The following is a 22,615-nucleotide window of genomic DNA, read 5'->3' on the forward strand; positions in this document are numbered from 1 at the left end:
TTAGCAACAAGGCGAGCTTTCAATCGCTCTACGCTTCCATCGGCTCGACGCTTAATTTTGAAGATCCATTTACATCCTATCGGTTTCTTGCCTGGTGGTAATGACTAAAAATGAAAAAAAAATACATATATCGTGCTCCCATGAAGAGGGACCCATTATAATGTATGATATGATTAGTGGATGCGATTCATGATGAAAACTTAGGAAGAAAATATAGGATTACGAGTGAAAAATTTACCAACGTTCAAAAACAAATGTAAAGCTCGTTATAGAAAAAATTATCAAGGAATAAAACTTTGCTGAGAAGAGAGAAAAATTTCTACACTTATTTGATAAATGTGAAAAGTGAACACTTTAACAAAGGAACAGGTTGAAGATATTGAAAAATATCGAGTATATTGGTAAAAAATATAAGCACAAGATTTTAAGAAGGAAGAAACTCTTTTAGTTTCTGGAAGGTTTCATTATGATTGTGAAGAAAAACTTAAAAGAATGATAAGAATGTATGACACTATATGGTATTCTAAGATTTCTCCATACAAAAACTGGCTCAAGTTCATTATATACAGATAAATACATTATGTACAGATAAATATAATAAAATCTTAATACAATAAATGATAACTTTTATAATTTTGAATTTATTAATTTAAATAATAGATATGGTTCCGAAATTATTTTTGAACTTTTATTACTAATAAAAATATTAAAAGAATTACCGAGAAACAGTTCACTTTTTTTTAAAACCTCATTATCTCTAAAGAAATCACATATATAATAAATATATTAATTTTTAAAGACAATAAAAAAATTCACCAACATAACAATCTTTTTCTCAACCACGCCCCCCTTAAATATCCCAATAAACTTATCCTCTCTCAGCAACCCACATTATCCTAAAACACATATTCCGACAAGACAAAGGAAAACAAATCTACCTGCAAATAGCTGCCACTTTTTTTTTTGATAAGTAAGATAATTCATTAATAACGAGAATTAAGTACAGAGAATGAGGGCCTCAGGTTGGGGTATCCTTGGAACATACAAAGCGATGGGGAATTAGACAATAATCCAAATTGGCCTAAGTCATGAGTAATGGAATTTGCCTCCCTCGGTACCCAAGAACACACCCAAGAGGAGAAAAAACTAAGAGCTAAAGAAATATCCTCAATTATGCTTTTAATCTCCCAAGGGGAGCTACCAGGGTGCAGAATAGCATTGACAAGTTGCAGGGCATCACTTCTCAACCATATCTTCGATAATCCTCTTTCAGCGGCAATTGAAAGTGCGAGGAGGGCTGCTTTGGCTTCAGTTTGGAGCGGTTTATCTTCGTTAGAGGATTGGTACCAGGATAATGAGGGGGTGCCATTCAAAAGCTGAAGAGTCCCGGAGAGGCATGTTTTATTGATGGTCCAGGCTGCATCTGTGTTTAAGATAAACCAATCAGGTCCTGAAGGGGCTTGTGATGCAAGGAGATGCAGATGATGGCGCGGCTGCTCTTTTTGAAGATTTTCCCCAGTGAGGTCGCATCTATGGTGCTCCAAATAAGACCTTTTTATCCTATTTGTGCATTCATGCAAATCAGCTGACTTCCCTGTGTGCAAGACATCATTGCGTGAGGACCACAGATAATAAAGAGTAATGGCTGCATAAAGGGAGAAGTCAGCCCTGTCAGAGTGCATAGGGAAGACTGATGCAGGAGGGCAAGAAATGAAGTTGATAAGATCCTTCACATTAACCATGGGGAGAATGCTGGAATGCAAGCCCCAGGGTGATTCCCTCCAAGCAACACGATAGAAGATACAATCTCCGTAGAGATGATCAATCCTATCGGAGCTGGTTTGGCATAGGGGACAAGGAGCGTCCTTTTCGCTAAACCAGGGGAGGCTTTCACTACCTATCCTCCAAAGATGGAGTTTAAAGCGATCATGAATCTTAAGATTCCAGATTGCCTTCCAAGATATTCCGCTGTGATCCTGGAATCTATGTTGTTGATCAGTGAGGTAAAAGGATTTAACAGAATGCTTCCCCGATGAATTGGGGGTCCATTTTGCAGAGTCTTCAGAATCGGCTTGGGACAGATGGATCTTGAGGATGTTATGCACCGTGTCATGCTCGAAAAGGGATGAGATAAGCGGAATGTTCCATCGCTTTGGGTTGAAGAGCATTAGGTCACGCACCTTTAAGGCAGGGTCTTGGAGAACATCTACCCTAGGAGTAGGTTTAAAGTTGACCGTACCTGGGACCCATGGGTCTAGCCAAGCTGAGGTTGAAGAGCCGTTTCCTATAGAAAAGCAAGTACTTGCCTGGATAGTATCCTTGCACCACTGGATGCCTTTCCAGATCGGCGAAGCTGAGGGGCGGTTGGGGGAGTTTAGAAAATTACCGTATTTGGCTTTGAAAGCTCTACCCGCCAGGCTACCGTTACCTTTTGTGAGCGCCCAAGCCGTTTTGGAAAGCATTGCCTTATTTGAATCTTCGGCTCTTCGGAAACCAAGCCCCCCTTTTGCTTTTGGTTGGCAGATGGCATCCCAATTTTTTGGGGCATAGAAGTTGCCCTCCTCTTTGGTAGAGCCCCACCAGAATCTCCTAGTCACTTTGTCAATTGAGTTGAGAGTGGACTTTGGAAGTCGGAACAAAGACATAGTATAGATCGGGGTGCTGTTGATTACTGATCTGATCAAAGTGGCTCTCCCCGCCCATGACAGAGCTTTTGTCTTCCATGCTGCAAGTCTATTTTTGATCTTATCTATGAGGAATTGGAATGATTCTTTCCTTTTCCGTTTGATGAACATTGGATTTCCCAGGTAGCTTGCATTTTCCTTAAGTTTTCTAATGCCAAGGATGGATTTTGCAGATCTTCTGGAGTCCACTGTTGTGTTCTTGGAGAAGAAAATGCCTGATTTGGAGCAGTTGATTTCTTGGCCCGACCATCGGCAGAATTTATCGAGGATGTCTTTTATAGCTGTGATATTAGCAGTAGAGGCCTTTGCCAGGATGAGGAGGTCATCCGCGAACATTAAATGGGTGATCTGAGGACCTCCACGGCTTATTTGAATGCCCTTAATATCGCCATTTAATTCCGCCCTGTATAGTAGACGTGACAGGATTTCCATGGATATGACGAACAAGTAGGGGGAGATAGGATCTCCCTGCCTTAGACCTCTGGATGGCGAGAAATGACCATGGGGAGAGCCATTGAGAAGGATCGAAAAGGTTGATGTGGAGATGCATTGGTGAATCCATGAGATAAAGGTCGAGTGGAAGCCTAGCTTTTCGAGAATCTTGATGATAAAAGGCCATTCCAGCTTATCGAAGGCCTTCATAAAGTCAATCTTCATCCCAATCCATCCTTTGCGTGCTTTTGTTTTCCTCATTGTGTGGAGGATCTCTTGGGTGAGAAGGCCATTCTCATTTATCCATCTCCCTTCGACGAATGCAGATTGGTTTGGAGAGATGATCTTCTGGAGGAGTGGCTTGAGTCTGTTGGCAATTATTTTAGAGATCACTTTGTAGCACACATTGCATAGACTGATGGGCCTGAATTCTTTGAAAGTGGATGCTCCGTTGCACTTCGGAATAAGGGAGATAAAGGTGTTGTTCCACTCTCTAAGAATATGGTTTGAGCTGAAGAAGTTCTTAACAGCTGAGATGAGGAGTGTTTAACCGTATCTCCGTAGTGCTTGTAGAAGAGCGAAGGGATTCCGTCTGGGCCGGGGGCTTTGAGATTAGGGATTGAATTTAGGGCCATCATGATTTCCTTGTCGTCCGGAGGGCAAATTAAACTGTCATTGTCTGTCCCTGAAATGATTGGGCAAATCAGACCTTCCAGGTCATCTGGAATTGAGGGGTGGGAGGTATGGAATAGGTCTTGGAAGTTCCAGAGGAAATAGTTTCCTATTCCTTCGCTGTCTTGGCACCATTCCCCATTAACATTCTTGATGGCAGCAATGGAATTTGATCTACGCCTTATGATGGTTGAGAGGTGGAAGAATTTGGAATTTTTGTCCCCCTCCTTCAACCAGAGTTCTCTTGATTTTTGCCGCCATATGAGGTCTTTTCTGACGAGGTTTTCTTCGAGATCTGCTAAGAGCTTTTCTTCTTGTTCCTTGGTCTCAGGTGTGGTGGCCTTTCCTTGGATGGCATTGAGTTTCTCCATGATTCCTGCAATGTTAGTATCACAGAATCCAAACACTTCTCTATTCCACTTTCTGAGATCTTTTTTGACAAATTTAATTTTTGAAGTGAGCTGGAAGGCCTTTGAACCATAAACCGTTTTATTCCATGCATTTTTGACAATGTCTCTACTAGAGATATCTCGGGTCCAGGCTTCCTCAAAGCGGAAAGGCCTAGGTTTATGCGGGGAGAGCATCCAAAGTTTTAATAAAATAGGATTGTGGTCAGAGCGAATTTGCGGGAGATGAAAGACTCCTGCTTTTGGAAATGTGGTCCTCCATATGTCATTTGCAATAGCTCTATCTAACCTTTGCTTAATGGAGGCTAGGCCTGATCTTTTGTTTCTCCAAGTGAAGGGGTTACCCGAGAAGCCTAGATCAATGCATCCCGATTGACTTAGGAAGCTATCAAGGAAGGACCGTGAAGATGATGCATAAGAACGCCCTCCTATTTTATTAGTTGAAGCACTAATTTCATTGAAATCTCCTATAATCAACCAAGGGGAGTCAATTGAGCTTGCAAGATTTGATAAGTCTGTCCAGAACATAGATTTTTCATGCATGTATGGAGGGCCATATACTGCAGTAAGGAGCCAAGGGGCTGGTAAAACCTGGTGCTCTACAATGGCATGGATGAAAAATGGGGATGATTTTAAAATGTTAATCCTTAATTCTGAATCCCACATTAAGCATAGTCCACCAGAAGCGTTTGAGGATTCGATTGAAAAGATACCTTCAAAGTTGCAGCGTCGGGCTATTTTACTACAGTGATACGAGTCTGATTTGGTTTCAGATAGAAAAATAATACTAGGGCGGTACTTTCGGATGAGGAGGCGCAGTGCTCGAACTGTCGGTTCTCCTCTCAATCCCCGACAATTCCAAGCAAGTAAACTCATGGCGGGCTTGGGGGCTTGGTAAGGCCCGCCTCCTCGGCCATGTCGATGTCTTCTGCATTTGTATCATCGTTCATATCTGCGTCAAGAATGTGCACTCCTATCTGAGGATGCATTCTAGGAGCCTGGTTCTGATGCCCGATGGTCTTTGCCATCTTGTTGAAGAATTTAGAGTAAGGTGCAGCAAGATTGAAGAAATCCTCGATCGATGTTTCATTTTTCCTTTTTCTGTGGGTGAAAGAGATGGTGAAATCTTCCAATTCCATGTCACTTCCGTGGGGGAAGTCTTTGTTAGGGCTTGGGCTTATTCTGTGGGCCTGAGCACTCCCGGAGGGCTTAGCATTGCAGGCTGGGCTTTTATGCCTGAGGGAAGCCCGCTCAGATGATGGGTTGTAGGCTGGGCTTTTGTTCCTGGGGGAGGCCCGCTCAGATGATGGGCTGTAAGCATGGTGTGGCACTGGGCTCAGGATCGGGCTTCTTCTTGGGCTGGTCCAGTAGGAGCTCTGGGCTTCCAAGCTGCCCTGCAAGTCCATCAGACCCGAATAACTCAAGTCAGTGTTGAGGGAGTAAGCTGTCCGATCCCATCCCATCTCCTTCCTGACGTTGTACGGCGTGATGTGACCGCGGCGGAGGAGGAGGTTGATGTCAGAATCTGCAACGGGCGGCTGCGAACTCGGTGAGTTGTCTTTTCCTTCTGATTGAGCTGTCATGTTGCTGGGTTCGGATCGAAGCTTCTGGGGGGGCGAGCTTTGGTTCTGGGGTTGGGAGGGTGAGCCGGATTCGGGGGGGTGAACAGGGAGGGTTGATTTTGTTGGGGTTGCAGAGAGGTGAGGCGGGATTAGGTCCGATTGGGCGTCGAATCTTAACCAAGGGCCATAGAGGTCGTTGGAAGCTGGGGATTCCGATTGGCAGTGAGCTTGATCGTGCCCTAGGATGCCGCAATCGTAGCAAAAAGTTTTGAGATGCTCATATTTGAAGTATACCCATGTTGGCTTGCCTCTCTTCCTGCTTATTAGCCGTCCAGGGCAGAGCGGCTTGGTGACTAACACCTTGACCAGAGCCCGTGGTGTGACGAACCACTTAGGAAGTGACGGTGTGTCCTTCCAGTCAATTTCCATGACTTTGCCAGCTCTTTGGGCTAATTTGGAGATGTTTTCAATGGATAACTGCTCAGGCGGGATGCCTCTTATTTGGATCCAGAATGTTACGGCTTCAAACTTTATCTCCTCCAGCGATAGGCCCTTATCCCAGCGTTCGATCATGAGGTGAGCGCCCTGGACAGACCACGCTCTGTCTTTCTCCACGTAAAGCATGTCTTTTTTATCAGAGAAGAGGCATACCATGATTTCATCAGAGTATTTCTTGGGTGTGATGGTGACTTTTTTCCTTATGTTCCAAGCTTGGAGAAGGCGAGGGATAATCGCTTTTGAAGGAGGGGGTTTAAAGCCGAACGGTTTGATGAGAAGGGTTAGGGGGAAGGACTTATGTGCTTCTTCCTCATCGGTAGAATGCAGATCAATAACTTCTTGGCTGTGGTTCATGGACATTTGGGAGGAAAAAATTTCGGATAGGGAATACTCAAGGTCAGTTTGGTCCATTTCAGGGGGGGGAGTATCTTGAGGTTGAAGGAGGGGGTGGTGTTGGATGAGGGATTACAAGGGGTGTTCGGAATGCTTGGAATGCTGGGGGAAAGGTGGTAGGTGCAATATATAGCAGTGGGAGCCATAAAGAGAGGGGATCTTACACTTAAATGAAGCTTGGAGATTTGCAAGACTGGTGGATCTGCGAAGGTGGGTAGATGTAAAATCAGTAGTAAATGGAGAAGATGAGCATGGGCAATAGCTGGATGGCGGATTTGGCAGTAGCTTCAAGGATTCTGCAGTAAATGAAGTGGCAGACGAGATCAAGCAGGGATCAAGCAGGGATCGTCCAGAGGATCTAAGGAGATCTACCAGTGAAACTGAGCTAAAGAGATCTCTAAGAAACGGAGGAGGGTGCGTAAGAGATGAGAAACAGGGGAGCTTCCAACAAAGGGAAGAAGGTTAGAGAGAGAAGCTCTCAACTAAGGAGAGAGATCTGTTACTTCACCAAGTTGTTGTGTATAAATTATGATACTTTCAAATAGCTGCCACTTATTAAGTCACTTTCCTTCATATAAACTTATGAATTTATTTTATTTATTTTAATTATCTATTATAGATCAATACATATTAATTTTCAAGTTAAACGAATTATTATTTTTTAGTCAAAACAATAATAAAAGAAAGAGAAAATATTTTTAAAGGAGCAATTAAAAATAGAGAAAAAAAATTACAAAGGCAACGACAAAGAACATGTATAGGATACTCCTGAAATCATGCAAGAATACTTGATATTGGCCCCGCACGGCCTCTGTGGACGAACTTACATGTTCCATGGTTTGCAAGGTGTTGGCGACGCTATGGAAAAATAATTGAGTGAAGTTAGGACATCCTTCATTATAAATAAAAATAAAAACAAAAAAGACTAAAAGATGATGTAGCACAGCGACATACGCTTCGCCTGTTGATCTAGAAATCACAAGTTCGATACCTAGTGAATTTTTCGTTCCATTTTATTAGTTATTTAGGATTTCTCTTTTATTGTACTATGCCTTACTCATTTGTAACTAAAAAAAAATTAAGGGTAATTTATTTTAAGATGTTTATAAGCCCTTATAAATGTGTCAGATAATCTGTGATGTGCTACCAAGCAATCGATACTCTATATAGAAAATTGACACTTCCATGCTGGAAATAATTTGCCCACCTTTTTGAAGGCGGAGATTATGTTAGGGAAATGCTATTAGATCATTTTTTTTTCTTTTTCTTTTTCGTTCACAAGAAAGACCTGTGAGCCTAATACAATAAAATAAAAATCCTAATAACTAATATAGAAACATCGATAGTCTCACTAAGTATCAAACCTGAAACATCTTGATTACCATGAGAGCATACATCACTACGTTGCACCCTGTTCATCTTTCATTGATTTAAATGTATACGATCAAATATGCAGTCCATCCTACATTCTTGGTAAAAAGAAATATATATGTATATATTTACATATATATAGTTTATGTTCTTTTAGTTAAAAAAAATCTCATTTTTTCCAAAAATAAGGTCTTAGATTTGAATATTATGAATGGAGAAAATTTATGCTGAGAGAGTTTTACTCCTTAATAGGCTGAACCTGCTCAAATTAGATTAGTCGAGACTCATTCGACTTTCAAATATCATGATATACATTGAGAAAAAGAATTTATCTTAAAGAATGTACTTTCTTTCTGACAACGCTATAACTGATAAATTAGAAATAAAAGGATTAATGGTCCATATTACATCTCTCCTTCCAGAAAAAGAATATCGGGGCAAAAAGAATGTACTTAGTAAAAAGAAAGTAATAGTATCGTTATATATAGATAGCGATTACAAGTCCCATACGGCAATATGGGGGTGAGTAGGGTTTCCCATTTACTCCTCTTCTTAAAAAAAAAGAATTATATTTTTATTTTAAAAATTTTTATTTATTAGTTGTATAATACATACTTTTTCTTTTTCTTTTTTTTTTGCACCACCTAGTATCTATAGTCCAACGAGTCCGACTCTAAAGGGTCCAACTTTTAATGAATTTTTTGAACTCCCATGCTGCAAATAAGTTTCATCCACTTAAAATTAGCAACAACTTAAGATTATTACATTGCGGTTATGGTTTTTTAATTAGAAACATTGAAACTTTAAATAACAAGAAAATACTAGGTTTTACACTGTATAAAGTATTAATTAGTTCAATCTTGTAAAAAAAATCTAGATCATTTACTATCAATCGATTGTTCATAACATTTAAACAAAGTAGTTTTATAAGTTTATAGTTAGTTTCAGTTATACTCTACATTGGTTATTACACAAATTACTGTGGTAAATCAAGAAATTCACAAAAATGTTTTCCCTGACCCGTGGGATCGCGCGGATTAGATCGTAATATACATGAATGTGAATGTCTATTAGCATTGGAGGAACACCAAACTGCGAGGGAAGCTCTATGTCCCTTTAGATGAGTGAGCCAGTCGTGCCATTTATTTACATGCATTAACCTCACCAACCTGACATCGAAAATATAAAGTAATAGATTATTGAATCCGTGCATTGCTACCGTTTTTTGTGAAGAAAATTCTATAGTAAGAAATTAAATATAAAAATAATAAATAATATATGAATTTATAGTTTATATTGATACGCATAAGGTTTATTTTCTATTCAATTCATATAATAAATTCATATATATCATTTCAATATTATCAATCTTATATCTATGAAAACAATTTTAAATTCCTAAAAATTTAAAAAATCTTTAGTATTTATTTGATAAAAAGAATGATAATTATAGATTTTTAAAATTTTATAATTTAAGAATTTGGTTGTACTTTATTCTTCTAATATTACATAAATTAAGTTTCATAAATTTGAATAATTTTAGATGGAAATGATGCACTGGGATCCCCCAGTTAGTCCTCTCTCTAAAACATCTCTAAACAGAGCCCTTCTTCCAGCGTCCTTACCAGCGCGTCTAGTGCCCTCTCCCCTCATCCTCGATGCGTAGGTCCCACCCCTCCACTAGTGGTTGTATATATGCTCCATTGGAGATCTCAGTGGCTTTTGCTCTATTGGCTTACTCCGGTTCCCTTCTTCCCTCTCGGTGACTATCTTAGGTCCGGCTTTCTTCTTCCCCCTCTCTTGTGCGCGGCCATGAACCTCATTTTTGCTTTGTCTGATCTCCGACAAATTGAACTCCACAAGAGTAACGCTCGGGACATCAGTCCGGGCTCCGGCTGGGATGGCGCCTCAGATCCTTGAAGATCCATGCTCGATATTCTCGGATCTACTCAAATTTTCAAAGATCCAAGCGGCTCCACCAAGGTCTGAGCCAAATCTTCAAGTTTTAGGGTCGATTCTCACCGAATAAGCCCTAATCCTTGAAGATCGATGGAGAATGTCGCTAGATCTGCCTGTATCGGTGGAGAATCTCGCTAGATCCGCCTATATTTTGGTCTTTGTAGGCTTGGGTCTATAGCCTTCAAGCTCATACAGCCCATTGTAGGTCGTGATCTGCCTGTAAACGACTACCTCCAACGAGGTTTCTCCACTCTTGGCTCTCTGCTGGCTGTATGCAGGTCTTGAGGTGTTTTTTGTTGAAGTCTTCTCGATGGCATGGTAAGCTCTATAGTGCTGAGGTATGCTCAAGGCCCTGTTGTTTAGCTCTGCTTCAAAAATTCTTCGAAGGTCTGAAGCAAATTCCCGAGGCTCGAAGAAGGATTATTGAATGGATCTAAGGACCCATACCAGTCTTCCTTAGGGATCCTTATGGCTAGCAGTAGGTTTAGATAAGGCCTTAGAGGGCTTAACTACAATGTTTGTGTTGATTTCTTGGGTGATTTTTGCCTTGTATTTTCCTAGTGGTTAACTTAGGAGGTTCCATCTACTGTCCTTATCTTGTAATTTTTTTGAGCATTTTCTGTTGTACCTTTCTAACTGATGAATCCTCATTAGTACCGAGCAAAAAAAAAAAATGATCCAATCACTTCCATGGAGATTTATTTAATTAAGATTTAATAAGATAAGCTATATAATAATTCTAGAAATTTTAATATAATGCACTCAATGAACATATAGTAATAATAATATACATTTAATAATATTAATATATATTTTATACATGTACCTATCTTCATGAGAATAATTTGTATTACACTTATTTATTAATCTAAGAGTTATCAGTGCAAAATATTTTTGTATTAATTAATTGAGTAAATTCTTACAATTTTATTTATTGGGTAGAATTAACATATTTATAATTTATTTTCTACTTATTGAAAATGATGTAATTTTGTCTATATAAATTAATTATATAAATATTTACATTAAATTAATTTCAAATATTTTATAATTGGACCATGTTACTCATTTATGATCTACCCTATATATATATATATATATTAAGGGGTAATTTTTTCAGAGGGTTTTATTAACTAGTAAATAAGTAAATCATATAGTATTACAGAGGGGAAACTATAGATTTGGTCCTGTAGATTTGAGTGATTTTTTTGTTTTAGTTCTTTTTCTATTTTAGCACTTCCATTAAAACAAAAACAGTTAGATGTAGCTGACTTGGAGCCATGTTAGCTGGCACGTGTGATGCTAATTCCACATCAACAATAGAAAAAGGGAAAGTCCACCCAAGAAAAATTAATTGGTGACTTTTTCACCTCAACAACAATATTCGGCTTCTTCACCTCATCAACAACACCTGATGCAAAACTGTCTTCTTCTTGTTCACTGGTTCCCACAAGGATTTCGATACTTCTTGGGCTATTGCCATGTTCAAGCCAAAAATAAATAAAAAATCAGAAAATATAAGGAAAGAAGAACGCCAGGAGAAAGATGGATGGCAGAGATATCCAAGGACTAAAGGAACTGATACTGGAGGTCCTTCTCTATGATCCTGAGGGGTGAGATGAGAAACTTAACAATCAAATGGCCAATCAAAGAGAAAGCAGTTGCACAAACGCAAGAGCTTGAGCTAGGATTCCGATTGTTAGAGGTCGATGAGGATGAGCACGGAGACAGAAGAGAGGAACTCAAATCAATGAAGGCTCACCCGTTAATTTGAAATTGCACGCACAACCCTCTTCCTCCTATCTCAGATCCTACACACGCAACGACATGGACTCACTCCGCCCCATTAGAGCTTCTACCGATTCAACATGGAAGTAGAATCACAATTCTTGGAGTCGGACGTGTCAAAGACGAAGAAGAAAAAGAAGAAGACGACCTTGTTGTTGATGCTGGTGTTTGGGCTCTGGTATTTGCGGAGTTCCAGAAGCCTATTTATTTTTCTCTTCAATCAAAGAAACCATTAAATTTAGTCTATTGACTAGTCTTGTTTGTTTTTTAATTTATATTGATATGGTATGAGCATCACTCGTGGCAGCTGACATAGCTCCAAACTAGCTACATCTAACTTCTTCTTCTTTTAGGATAAGTGTTAAAATAGAAAAGTACCTAAACATAAAGGACGAAAATCGAAAAAGAATTAGAAAAAGTATTGTTATCAGAACCGGATCGAATATCGAATCGATCGAGGTATGGGTTCATGAGTTTATGGGTTCAACCGGAAATTCGATGGGTCGGACCACATGTTTAATTATAAAACAAATAAATAATTATTATTCTAAGAAAATAACATAAAATACAAGAAAATTCAAAATAGTAATAAATATTAGATAAAAATTTATATGTGTCCAAAAAATATAAGAAAAGATAGAATATTAGATTAGCGACCTATATTCAGTTACTAATTCTATAACGATATTTACTAATTATTCGCTATTATTAGAGTAATTTACAATTGATATTCTTTAGTTGTCAAAAAGCTGTAGGATTTGACAACCAATTGTTTGATTAAGGCAGTAATGGCCACATGGCCTTTTTCTTCTCTCCTTCCTTCCCGATTCCTCTGCAATCTCCCTCAAATCTATCTTTTCACCCTTCTTCTTCTTCTTCAAAAGAAATCCTCAAATCTCCCAGCCTCCTCTGGAATGTCCTCCCTGTTGTTCTTATTCTTCCTCTTCATCTCCCTACCGACCTCTTCTTCTCCCATAACACCTCCTCAACAGCCCCAAATCTTGTTCTTCAGTCCGACCGGTCCGGTGTGTGTATCTGTGTGTGGGGTTCTCTGGTGATGACTAGAGAGAGAAGCCACAGAAGGAGGTGGAAGAGAAAGAGAGGAGGAGCTATGGCAGAATTGATCCCGCAATCTTCCCCATTTCACATCCATCAAAGCTCAATCAAACAACCTCGCTTCGATCTGCTCTCTCTGCTTGATTCGTCGGAAAGCTTGTTCTTTTTCTTCGAGAAGACAATGTCGGGCAGGGGAAAGTGCGGCAAGGGCCTTGGAAAGGGAGGAGCCAAGAGGCACAACTGCAAGAAGGCTAGGGTTTTCGATTCAATTTTGCAATTTCTGCTAGGGAAAGGGCAACAATGGCCTCGGCAAGGGAGGAACCAAGAGGCACAGCCGCACAGGAACTAGGGTTTTCGATTCAACTCTACAATTTTTGCTCATTTTCGATTTCGGGTTGGGTGGGGGAGATTCGGGTTGGGTTTCCTTTATAAATCCAGGACCCATCCAACCGGCTGATTCGAATGGGATCTATGGCTTTATAAAAAAAGCGGCCGATTTTTTGGGTTCGCCGGTTTTTTTGTGCATTTCCGGTTTTTAAGAGAACCGGACCGGTTATAGATCCGGTTTTCGGTCCGACTGGTCGAACCGGCCGGTCCGATCCAATTCTGATAAGAGAGAGAAAAAAGAACTAAAAGAGGAAAACAACTCAAACCTACAGGACCAAACATACACTTTTCCCTATTACAAAAGATTAGCTTTTAATTTAGACAGTGAGAGCATTTCAAATTTTCACAGTTTTGGCATGGATGATTGTGCTGCTGGAGCATATGGGTATCAAGAGACGCCCCAACGTGCAAAAAGATGGCAATCATTATCACTTTGGAGCCTTTTGTCAGTCCGGATGAGAAATGATTCTTTCTTTTCCGTTTTTTTATTTTTTATTTTTCATTTTTATAACTTTTTGCTTTTCTATCTCTTGTAGAAATTATTGCACAAAAATATCTCATGTAGGGTCTTAGTCCATTTATTTTGATTGCAATCATTCGACCACGTGGCATGCCATTCACATGTCCAATTAATTGGATGAAAATATAATTGCCAAAAGTATTTCAAAATGGATTGGTGCAATGTTTGCAATCAGTTTCAAATTTATATTCTTTATTAATACCGAATTCTGTTGATTTTCTATCAACTTTACCATTTCTCTCGGCATTTCAATAACCCAAAATTGGATAAATTCGATAAAAATGTGCACATTATATATTCATATTTTTCAAAATTTGATAAAATAGTTCGCCATTATATATACTATAATGAGATTTATCAAGTTGATTAGTATTGTCTAACTGGATTTATGACAAGATCCTGGAGACTTTTGATCTCAATGGTGACCTCAAAAGGAGCTGGGCTATCAACTACAAATCAATGTAACTCTCTAAAGACTCGAATTTGAAGGATAGAGATAAAGAAAATCATATAAAAAGAAAGTTTTTGTGGACATGTTTTAGTGAACATATGAAATGATAGGTTTTTTATTCCTACAATTAATTGAATATTGAGTTTTAGGGTAATTTTAATATGACTCCGTGTCATCGAGACACAGAGTCTCCTCACCGTTGGATGGTGTAGTGGGCCGCGAGATTCACGCGTATTTAACGACGGAGGGACTCGTGTCACGATGATACAAAGTCATATTAGTAAAATCCTGAGTTTTAATATGTAACATAACCCATTTTCATTTTCATGATGGATTTTTTTATACCATGTGGCATGAGATAATCAATCATCGGTTAATCATCATTAGTCTATTTACCATAAATTGACAAGGACCAACATTTCATTGTCCAGAAATAGCCCTCTCCACCTAAAAGTAACCCCTGTAGTTAACTTCCTCTTAATAAATGTAAGACTACCTAATTTAATGTAAAAAGCTACCCAATCACTTTTCCATCCAAGAATGGACTTTCTAACGAAATCTTGAAAGTTATATTCAAAACGGAAAAAAAATAAAAGAACCAATGAAGGGGGCGGTCGAGGCGTCAGCGAAGGTCGCAACCCCTAAAAACCAGTGCTGGCCAGCGACCTTCAATTGTGGGCAGGAAGCTGCCAGCGAGGGTCGCAACCCCTCAACCTCAAAACACATTCCTGGTCGGAATAGTCATCAATGTTTGATTCTGTGGGTCGTCAGCCAACGACCATTTGGGGCTGAGGCTGCTATCGTGGGGTTCCAATAGCCGCTTCCATTTGTTCCTTGTTTCTTCTTCTTTTTTTTTTTCTCTCTCTTTTCTTGGGGCTTTTTGATTTTCAAATATATATTTAAAAATTCCTTCTCTTGTTTTTTTGGTGGACATAAAGTGACTTGGGTGCTCGTTGCTTCTTTTTAAGTAGATCAGAGAGCATCAATGCCCTCCGCCTATATTTTGATCCCAAAAACAAAAGATTTTTTGCTAAAATAATTATGAAAATTAAGAAAAAGAAACCAAAGGAAAGGGGTAGCGGAGGCCTTGCTGGCTGCTTCCATTCCCAAACCGGAGGTTGCCAGCCAACATCGGTTTGAGGTTGAAGTTCGCCGACGAAGCTTTCACTGCCCCCTCTATTTATTCCGAACTTATTTTTTATAAACATTTTCAAAAACAATTTATTAAAAATTCATTTGTTTTGGCTGGAAAAGTGTGATGGTTCCTTTTAAGTCGGTCATGGGAAGGGACATCATGTAAATTTTCGAATGTTGGAGAACACTTAAAGATTAGGCCCAAAGGTTTTGGGGATATAGACACACAAATTTGGGACCACCTGCATTTATGTTAAGCAGATTGGAATCTTTTTCTTTTTTTTGGTCCCCCACCCTCCCGTCTCTCTTTCATGAATTCCGTTCTACATGTTTTTATATGAATTACATAAACAAATTATGAAAAACTAGTCATATAATTCGTGCGTTGCGCGGTCATTTATTTATATTTTTATATTATAATTTTATAATACAAAATATTAGAAATAAATAAAAATTATTGGAGTAGTTACATTAATTAGTATATCTGAAAAAATTCTAAAAGTCTCCTCGAAACATATAATAAAATAATAAACATATTATGGTAATTTGGAAAAAAAATTTGAAAAAATCTAAGTTTATATTAATAGAGATACTCAAAGAGAGGGCTAACCGCCAGCTGAGGGGTACGAATGGAAGAGTTTTATGAGTCCATTACACATATGTGGAAGACACTTATTGCACGAACGGAATAATTCTGTGAAAGTAAGCTAAATAGATATAAATTAGTCTTGCAACCCACACATTGCGCGGGCGTCAATTTTGCTGAAATATTACCAACTCGTTTTATATAATTTTCATATGAACTTTCAAGTTAGTGGGAAAGGAACTCGAAGAAGAATAAAGTCAATGACGATTTAATGCGAAAGAATATATATTTGATGAAAAGGTTCAATGCTTAACTAGCAGGTTCTCTTTGGACGATAACGCTTACGTGACAGCTCCTCCTCACGTGAACGGAAGAATCTCGTGAACTCTCGCAGGAGAAATCTAAATTACATGATATATAGATTAAATAGAGGATTAATGCTTACATGACAACTTCTCTTTGCACGATAATTGTTACTTGACAGCTCTTCCTTGCACTAATAGAATAATTTCATGAGCTCTTGTGGAAGGAGTCTAAATTATATAATATATATATATATATATATATATATTAATGGAGAGGGTCAGTATTTACGTGGTTGCTTCTATTTGCATGATAATGCTTACATGGCAGCTCTTCCTCGCACAAACGGAAGAATCTCATAAGCTCTTGTCAAATGAGTCTAAATTACGTAATATATATATATATATAAGTAAATTCTTTATCCCTAATCTCATATAGCCTTCACCAATTCATTTGTTCATATATTCGATTCCTCGTCAATTCTTTTTCAGTCTTACCTAACATAACCAACGTGGTTGAGCTACATTAACAAATTATGAAAAATTCTTTATTCATAATGCTATTTATTCTTCACCAATTCATTTCTTCATATATTTGATTCCCTGTCAATTCTTTTCGGGAAAAATATATGTCATAACATAATCTTTTGTTTTTGTATCAATTTTATCATAGCCTTTTTATAATTACTCTGTATAGTACATCATTTAGGTATTGTGTCAATCATAGTACAACCTTTTGTTTTTGTGTCGATTTTATTATAACCTTTTAAAATTATACTATATAGCACATCGGTTAGGGTGTAAAGTCAATTATGACATTACAATTTTTCCGTAAAAATTAAATGGAAGGCTGATGTGGCACACCTGTGGATGAATAGTGAGCCTAGACTCTTGCCACATGCGAAATAACCTATATTCCGACATACCCAGTGCCCATTTTTCCACCCAACTCCCTCATCGTCAATACATGAATCCTGTTCCTGCCTCTACACACATCTCATGCATCACTGCAACTCCAAATTTCTTTTCAGTTGAGCGTTTTGCCCTTTTTTCCCCCTCTTCATAAAGTACTTGTCAGTCTCTCTCTTCACACTTCTCCCTCGAAGAAAACAAATTAAAGTTTGCATTTCACTTTATAGGCATGAGCTTCCCTTTTATTTCTAATAAATTTCTATCAATTATTCACTATATGAATTGCAATAAGTTCAATATGTGATTTTTTTTCATTCTATTGATAGTGTGGTTGTTTTCGGAAAAAGCAATTCCGTATATGAATAGACGGGATTAGGATTCAGGTATTGATGGTGAAGAAGTCGGGTGAGTAAAAGGACACCGAACATGTTAGAATATGAGTTTATTTCGCATGTGATCAGAGTCTAGACTCATTATTAATCCAAATGTACCACACATCAGCCTTCCATTTAATTTTCACGAAAAATGAAACGTCATGTTATAATTAACACTATACCCTAAACGATGTGTTGTATAGTATAATTTTAAAAGATTATGATAAAATTGACACAAAAGCAAAAGGTCGTTCTACGGTATATAATTTCTGACGATCTTTCACTTAAAATAGAGACGATTTGGTTTAGCAAAAGAGACTTTTGGGAACCGCTGAGGACATCACTCTGATTTCGACTGCATATGCTGGCCTAGATCATTTTCAGGACTAATCGAGTCTCAAATCAATCAAATCGAATCAACAAAAATCGCCCCCTGTTCCTCGTTGCTGCCAAGGGTAGGGCATTAAATCAGCCCCACTAACCAATCAAATGAAGCCCGTGAGCTTAAAACGATGCATCAGAAACATCACCTACCAGTGATGATGATTTGGTTCAACCTGGAGAAGGTAACTGGATCATAAATCTTTCTTGCAACCATGCAAGAATCCATCAATGATACTTATTAAACATCGGTAGCTGATGTAAATGATTAAGTCCAATATTTACATTATAATTCCCACTCTCCGTAATGACTTGCAGAAAATGAATCAGGTTTAGCATAAATTTAATTATGAACACTCTTCCATAGACATGTCGACTAACCACCTAATACAAAATATAACCAAAATTCATTCAATTGCCTATACTTCAACACCCAACAAATGATGATGCTTTAGGAAAAGGTCATCCCGTTAGGAACCCACTCAACGTCATCGGCCTGTGAAATCCTCATCCAACAAAATGCAAAGACACTAGGAAACAATCCAGGAAACTAGCTGTTGCTCGACTTCTCCCCAGTTGTGAACTTTAGTCACAAGCGGGTGTCCATGGATCGATTCTGTCTTGCACCAAGGGTACGAGTTCTTGTAATCAAATAGGAGAACCCTAATCCCCACACTTGCACACTCAATCGCATATCTCGGGTTATCGTCGATCAGAACCTTCGCTCCAAGAGATCTGCAATAATCGGGATAGTCAAAAGACAACCCTCGTACCATAGTTTCAGCACAGCCTTGAAATGACTATCGTATTATATCTTGCACGATGTTGGAGGGTAAAAGAGCATTGTAGAAACTGTATCAGTTTATATAGTGATTCTAATCTATTATGCCCTTTTAGCTCCTCATACTGAACAGGAACTTTAGAATCAAGACCTTAAGCCCTCACGTTGAGATACATCATTCTTAGAGTCTAAAATATCAGTACAGTTTATCAAATCCAAATCCTGGTGTTTACTTAGGAACATCACAAATTTTGCCATGCTGTGAGTAAGAAACAAATTTCATATTTAATGTAACCAACAGATTATAGCTTTACGTAAAGCATCAGCCTGTTGACATTTCTTGTGACAAGGGAAATTGAATCATTAATATCACTCAGGGCAAACCCTTCGCAAATGGAATACTGCACTATCCCCCATGTATCAGACAAACGTCATAATAAGAGACTAGAACGAAGGCAACTGTACAAACTGAAAAGGATCTGATGATGATGCCTCACCTCCCAACACAAGTTAAGAGACCATACAGTGATTCATCAATATAAGATGCAATTCATAATCATATACCTGCATATTTCTGACTTGGGCCTTGAGACACCATCAAGGGCAAAGTGATTGCCAAAGTGGATCTCATGGAAAAGACCCGGATAATGCTTCTCAATCCACCGAATCGTGTGGTCCTTGATTGCATTCTGCCGAGACCTTTTTCAACATGCATAAAGAGCGAAATTCGTATCAAGTTTGAACCAACTTTTTGTTTCAAAAAGCAAAAAAACGTAAATATTGAGCATTCCTCACGTGACAACTGAGAGTTTACAGAAACTCGATAACTTGTGGAGTGCCGTACGCGCACCAGGAATAGGATGGATCCCCATCCTGAAGTATGGTGTCTTGAAGAACTCATGAACACGAAGATCAGCTGTGCAATAAAAAAAGAGCCTTATTTCTTAAACCAGTCCTCTCAAACTTTGATAAGTTTTCCTAATAGAATATTGGCGATATTCACAGGACCAAACCAAACAAAGTCTGTGCTCATAGTGCTCTTGTCATGTATATCTTTCCAGAGATTTTCGGAAGAACAAAGTGAAAGTCAGCCAGACAGCAAGATTCCAGTATTTTGACCTTTGAGACTTTTCTGGGTTTTCATCCCATTGCTCCTAGTTACATTGATTGATACTACACACTTCTTGTTTTAAGAAGTACTGTAGACAGAAAATAAGAGACTTTACGATGAACTTCTGACTTGGAAACTAATGCTTATTGAAGTGAAGCAATTTACTGAATGAACTGAGACAGAATACTGATTCGATCAGTTAGATTATTAACTGAAAGAGCATACAAGATTTGCTCAAAGATAAATGAGGAGAACATGAATCAGAGCTGTCAGTACCTTCATCGCGGGAACAGTTCCATATCTGCCATGCAAGAGGAAGTATCATAAGAACAATATGCCTATAAAACAATGATTACTAAAAAGAACCAGCAGTAAAGCTACAAAGTGACAAAAAATAACCCCAGAATTCAATTAATGCATATCCATACTCCTCCAATGACAGATCGATAAATACTTGATCAAGAAAAACTTGTTTCACCTTTGACGCAGTGGCTAATTATAATGTAGTCTCACACCCTAGTTTAATAATTAACAAGAAATTCGCATTCCCCCAAAAGTTTTTCAAAAGAGAGCTTCAGGTCTCAACATATGGTAGCAACAGAGAAGATCAAGATAGAAAGATCTTCAAGAACCAAAGGTTTTGATACCTTATAAAATTCATAGACGTGATACTCGGAGACTGAGTGATTTGAAGAGTAGCGGTCCGCAATGAACCGGTTTAGAGCTGAGACAAAGTTCCCTAGAACTGAAATCAGCAAGAAGGGGAACCAGTTACAGTTTATAAGGAGCAACGAAATAGACAGAACATAACATACACCATTGCATATAACAACTGAACTCATTTCCTCAAGAAGAAGCGATCACAGGTGCACTCATCACCTAGATACATAATGAATGTATATGTGATGGCATCGCCACATATTTATAACTTTGATTCAGATGCCTGCTTGCATTACAAAGAATCTCTATTAACTATTGACTTTCTTTTTCTCTTTCTTTAAGTGGTTTCTTTACCCTTTTTTCATGGCAGAGAGTATCTATTGACTTGATATATTGATTTAGTACAGTCAACCAATATTAAAAACACACTCAAGTTATCTATTTTATACAGAACAAATTCCAGAGAATAAAACATAAGTCTGCCCGAACAACAAAGTGTTACATCTTCAATCGAGCACAGTATGAACATATACAAGTACCACAATAACTGAAACAGGCATATGTTTGACCTTCCTGAATATTATAGTTATGTCAAAGCTCAATGAAAGTTCTTAGGTGCTCTGATCAACCTGAAATTGGCCCTAAACTGACTCATCAACAAAAATCGCTACTCCTGACACCAGATATCAGTGCACACAAAAACAATCGCGATAAGAAAGTCACTAATCAGAATCTTGGAAGAGAGAGATACCCTCATCGACATCAACGGCTACGACAATCTTCTCGGGCGAAGTAGAGCTAGGGAAGCAAAGAGGGCTGCCCCATTGGCGTCCATTCACCAATCTAGCGTCTTTCTCATCCTCGATCCCGACCTCCACATTACGGAGAGTTAACCGTGGAGCACCCGATTGGGGCTTCTGAAATAAGCTACTCGAATCGGAAACAGAATTAAAGCACCCCTTGATACTCAACCCCCCTCTCCCATCAGCTATCCTAAAACCATCACAAGTATCAATCTTGGGCACAACAGCTCTCGCTAGAAAGGGCGAGGATCGGTTCTCGACCGGTAACGACTGAGACGCATGGTGTCTAAGGGAATGAAATCGATTAGAAACAAAAGGGTCGTTCAGGATCAAGGAAGAAGCCATGGATGGGATGTTACTGCTCTGCCTCTTTAGCAAAATCATGAGGTCGCATTGATTTCCACCATTAACGGAACAATGGAGCCCTGTAGTGCTCAGGACGATGGCATCACGAGGTGTTTGGATGGGAACACCGAACAATGCACGGAGCAGAAGAGAAAGGAATTGAGGGGGGAATTGGGAAACGACAGGTTGAGTTGAGCAAACCCTAATCAGAGGGAGATATTTGGAGCTTTTATTACTGGTTTTTCCTTTGGAGGGATCAATCAAGGGGAGGACGCGACGCAGCAAGAGAGACAGACCAAGGAAATCAAAGCATAAAAACCTGGGAAGGAAGAGCGGCAATGATGGAATGTCCACAAAATAAACGAATCCGGTGGTCCTGTCCTAGGGAAGGGGGATTTGTATATATATATATATATATATATATATATATATATTGTTTACGCTCATTTTCCGTATGTCGCGATAAATGGCCAATAGCAAGAGGCCACTAGTCAAAGACCTTTGCAAAGCCAAGCCCAAGGCCCACGACACAACTCATTATAGGCAAGGTAGCAATCCGCAACTGATTCTTGGTATCTTGCAATCTGGATGAGAATGAGCGAAGACAAGTTCGTGTGCATATTCGTGATCAGCCAATCTCAAGGCGCCTTTCCATGTTTGGTTAATTAGGAGATTCTTGATCTCAAAATCAGCTGAGGAATGGTTGGGCACTGAAAGGAAAGAATGGATGAACGAATTGATGGGCATCCATGGTCGATCGGTCAAACAATATCATGGCAGAAGAACAATCGTGGAAGAATCAATGAAGGCGGGATACAAACATCAAGCTGCGGTCAAACTCCATGTACATAGATAGACCAATGGGTTATCTTCAATTTGGCCAGTCATTAAGCCCTTTTCCATATCAGTTGTGGTTTAGTTTTACTGTTTTTTTATTTCCCCTACGTTTTTTTCCTTTAGGCTTGTTTCTATATTAGTTAATTAGGATAGTAAAATGAGTGGCCATAGATTATAGGAGTTTCCTTAGGAAGAATAATGTCTTAATG

The 22,615-nt window shown here is 38.8% G+C and overlaps 1 protein-coding gene and 1 long non-coding RNA gene across 2 annotated transcripts; both read right to left on the minus strand.

Moving 5' to 3' along the window:
- Positions 1–11,261: 11,261 nt before the first annotated feature.
- LOC116196961 lies at positions 11,262–11,925 on the minus strand. Its single transcript, XR_004154938.1, has 2 exons — positions 11,741–11,925; positions 11,262–11,451 (listed from the first exon to the last, which is right to left on the minus strand). It is a non-coding gene; the product is annotated as an uncharacterized LOC116196961 (long non-coding RNA).
- A 6,134-nt stretch (positions 11,926–18,059) lies between these two features.
- On the minus strand, positions 18,060–21,955 carry LOC116197610. The gene is made up of 6 exons (XM_031527787.1): positions 21,173–21,955; positions 20,409–20,506; positions 20,038–20,062; positions 19,446–19,566; positions 19,215–19,349; positions 18,060–18,604 (listed from the first exon to the last, which is right to left on the minus strand). Exons 1-6 carry the CDS (start codon positions 21,606–21,608, stop codon positions 18,400–18,402), a joined length of 1,020 nt encoding a protein of 339 aa, XP_031383647.1. The 5' UTR covers positions 21,609–21,955; the 3' UTR covers positions 18,060–18,399.
- Between the last annotated feature and the right edge of the window lie 660 nt (positions 21,956–22,615).

This window comes from Punica granatum, chromosome 2 (genome assembly GCF_007655135.1).
Source record: "Punica granatum isolate Tunisia-2019 chromosome 2, ASM765513v2, whole genome shotgun sequence".
NCBI classification, from domain to species: Eukaryota; Viridiplantae; Streptophyta; class Magnoliopsida; order Myrtales; family Lythraceae; genus Punica; species Punica granatum.

Coding starts and splice junctions, on each gene's coding strand:
- LOC116197610 (XM_031527787.1), bottom strand. CDS start 21,608: ATGATTTTGCTAAAGAGGCAGAGCAGTAACATCCCATCCATGGCTTCT. Junction 20,063..20,408: donor ACGTCTATGAATTTTATAAG/GTATCAAAACCT, acceptor CTTGCATGGCAG/ATATGGAACTGTTCCCGCGA. Junction 19,567..20,037: donor GAACTGTTCCCGCGATGAAG/GTACTGACAGCT, acceptor TTTATTGCACAG/CTGATCTTCGTGTTCATGAG.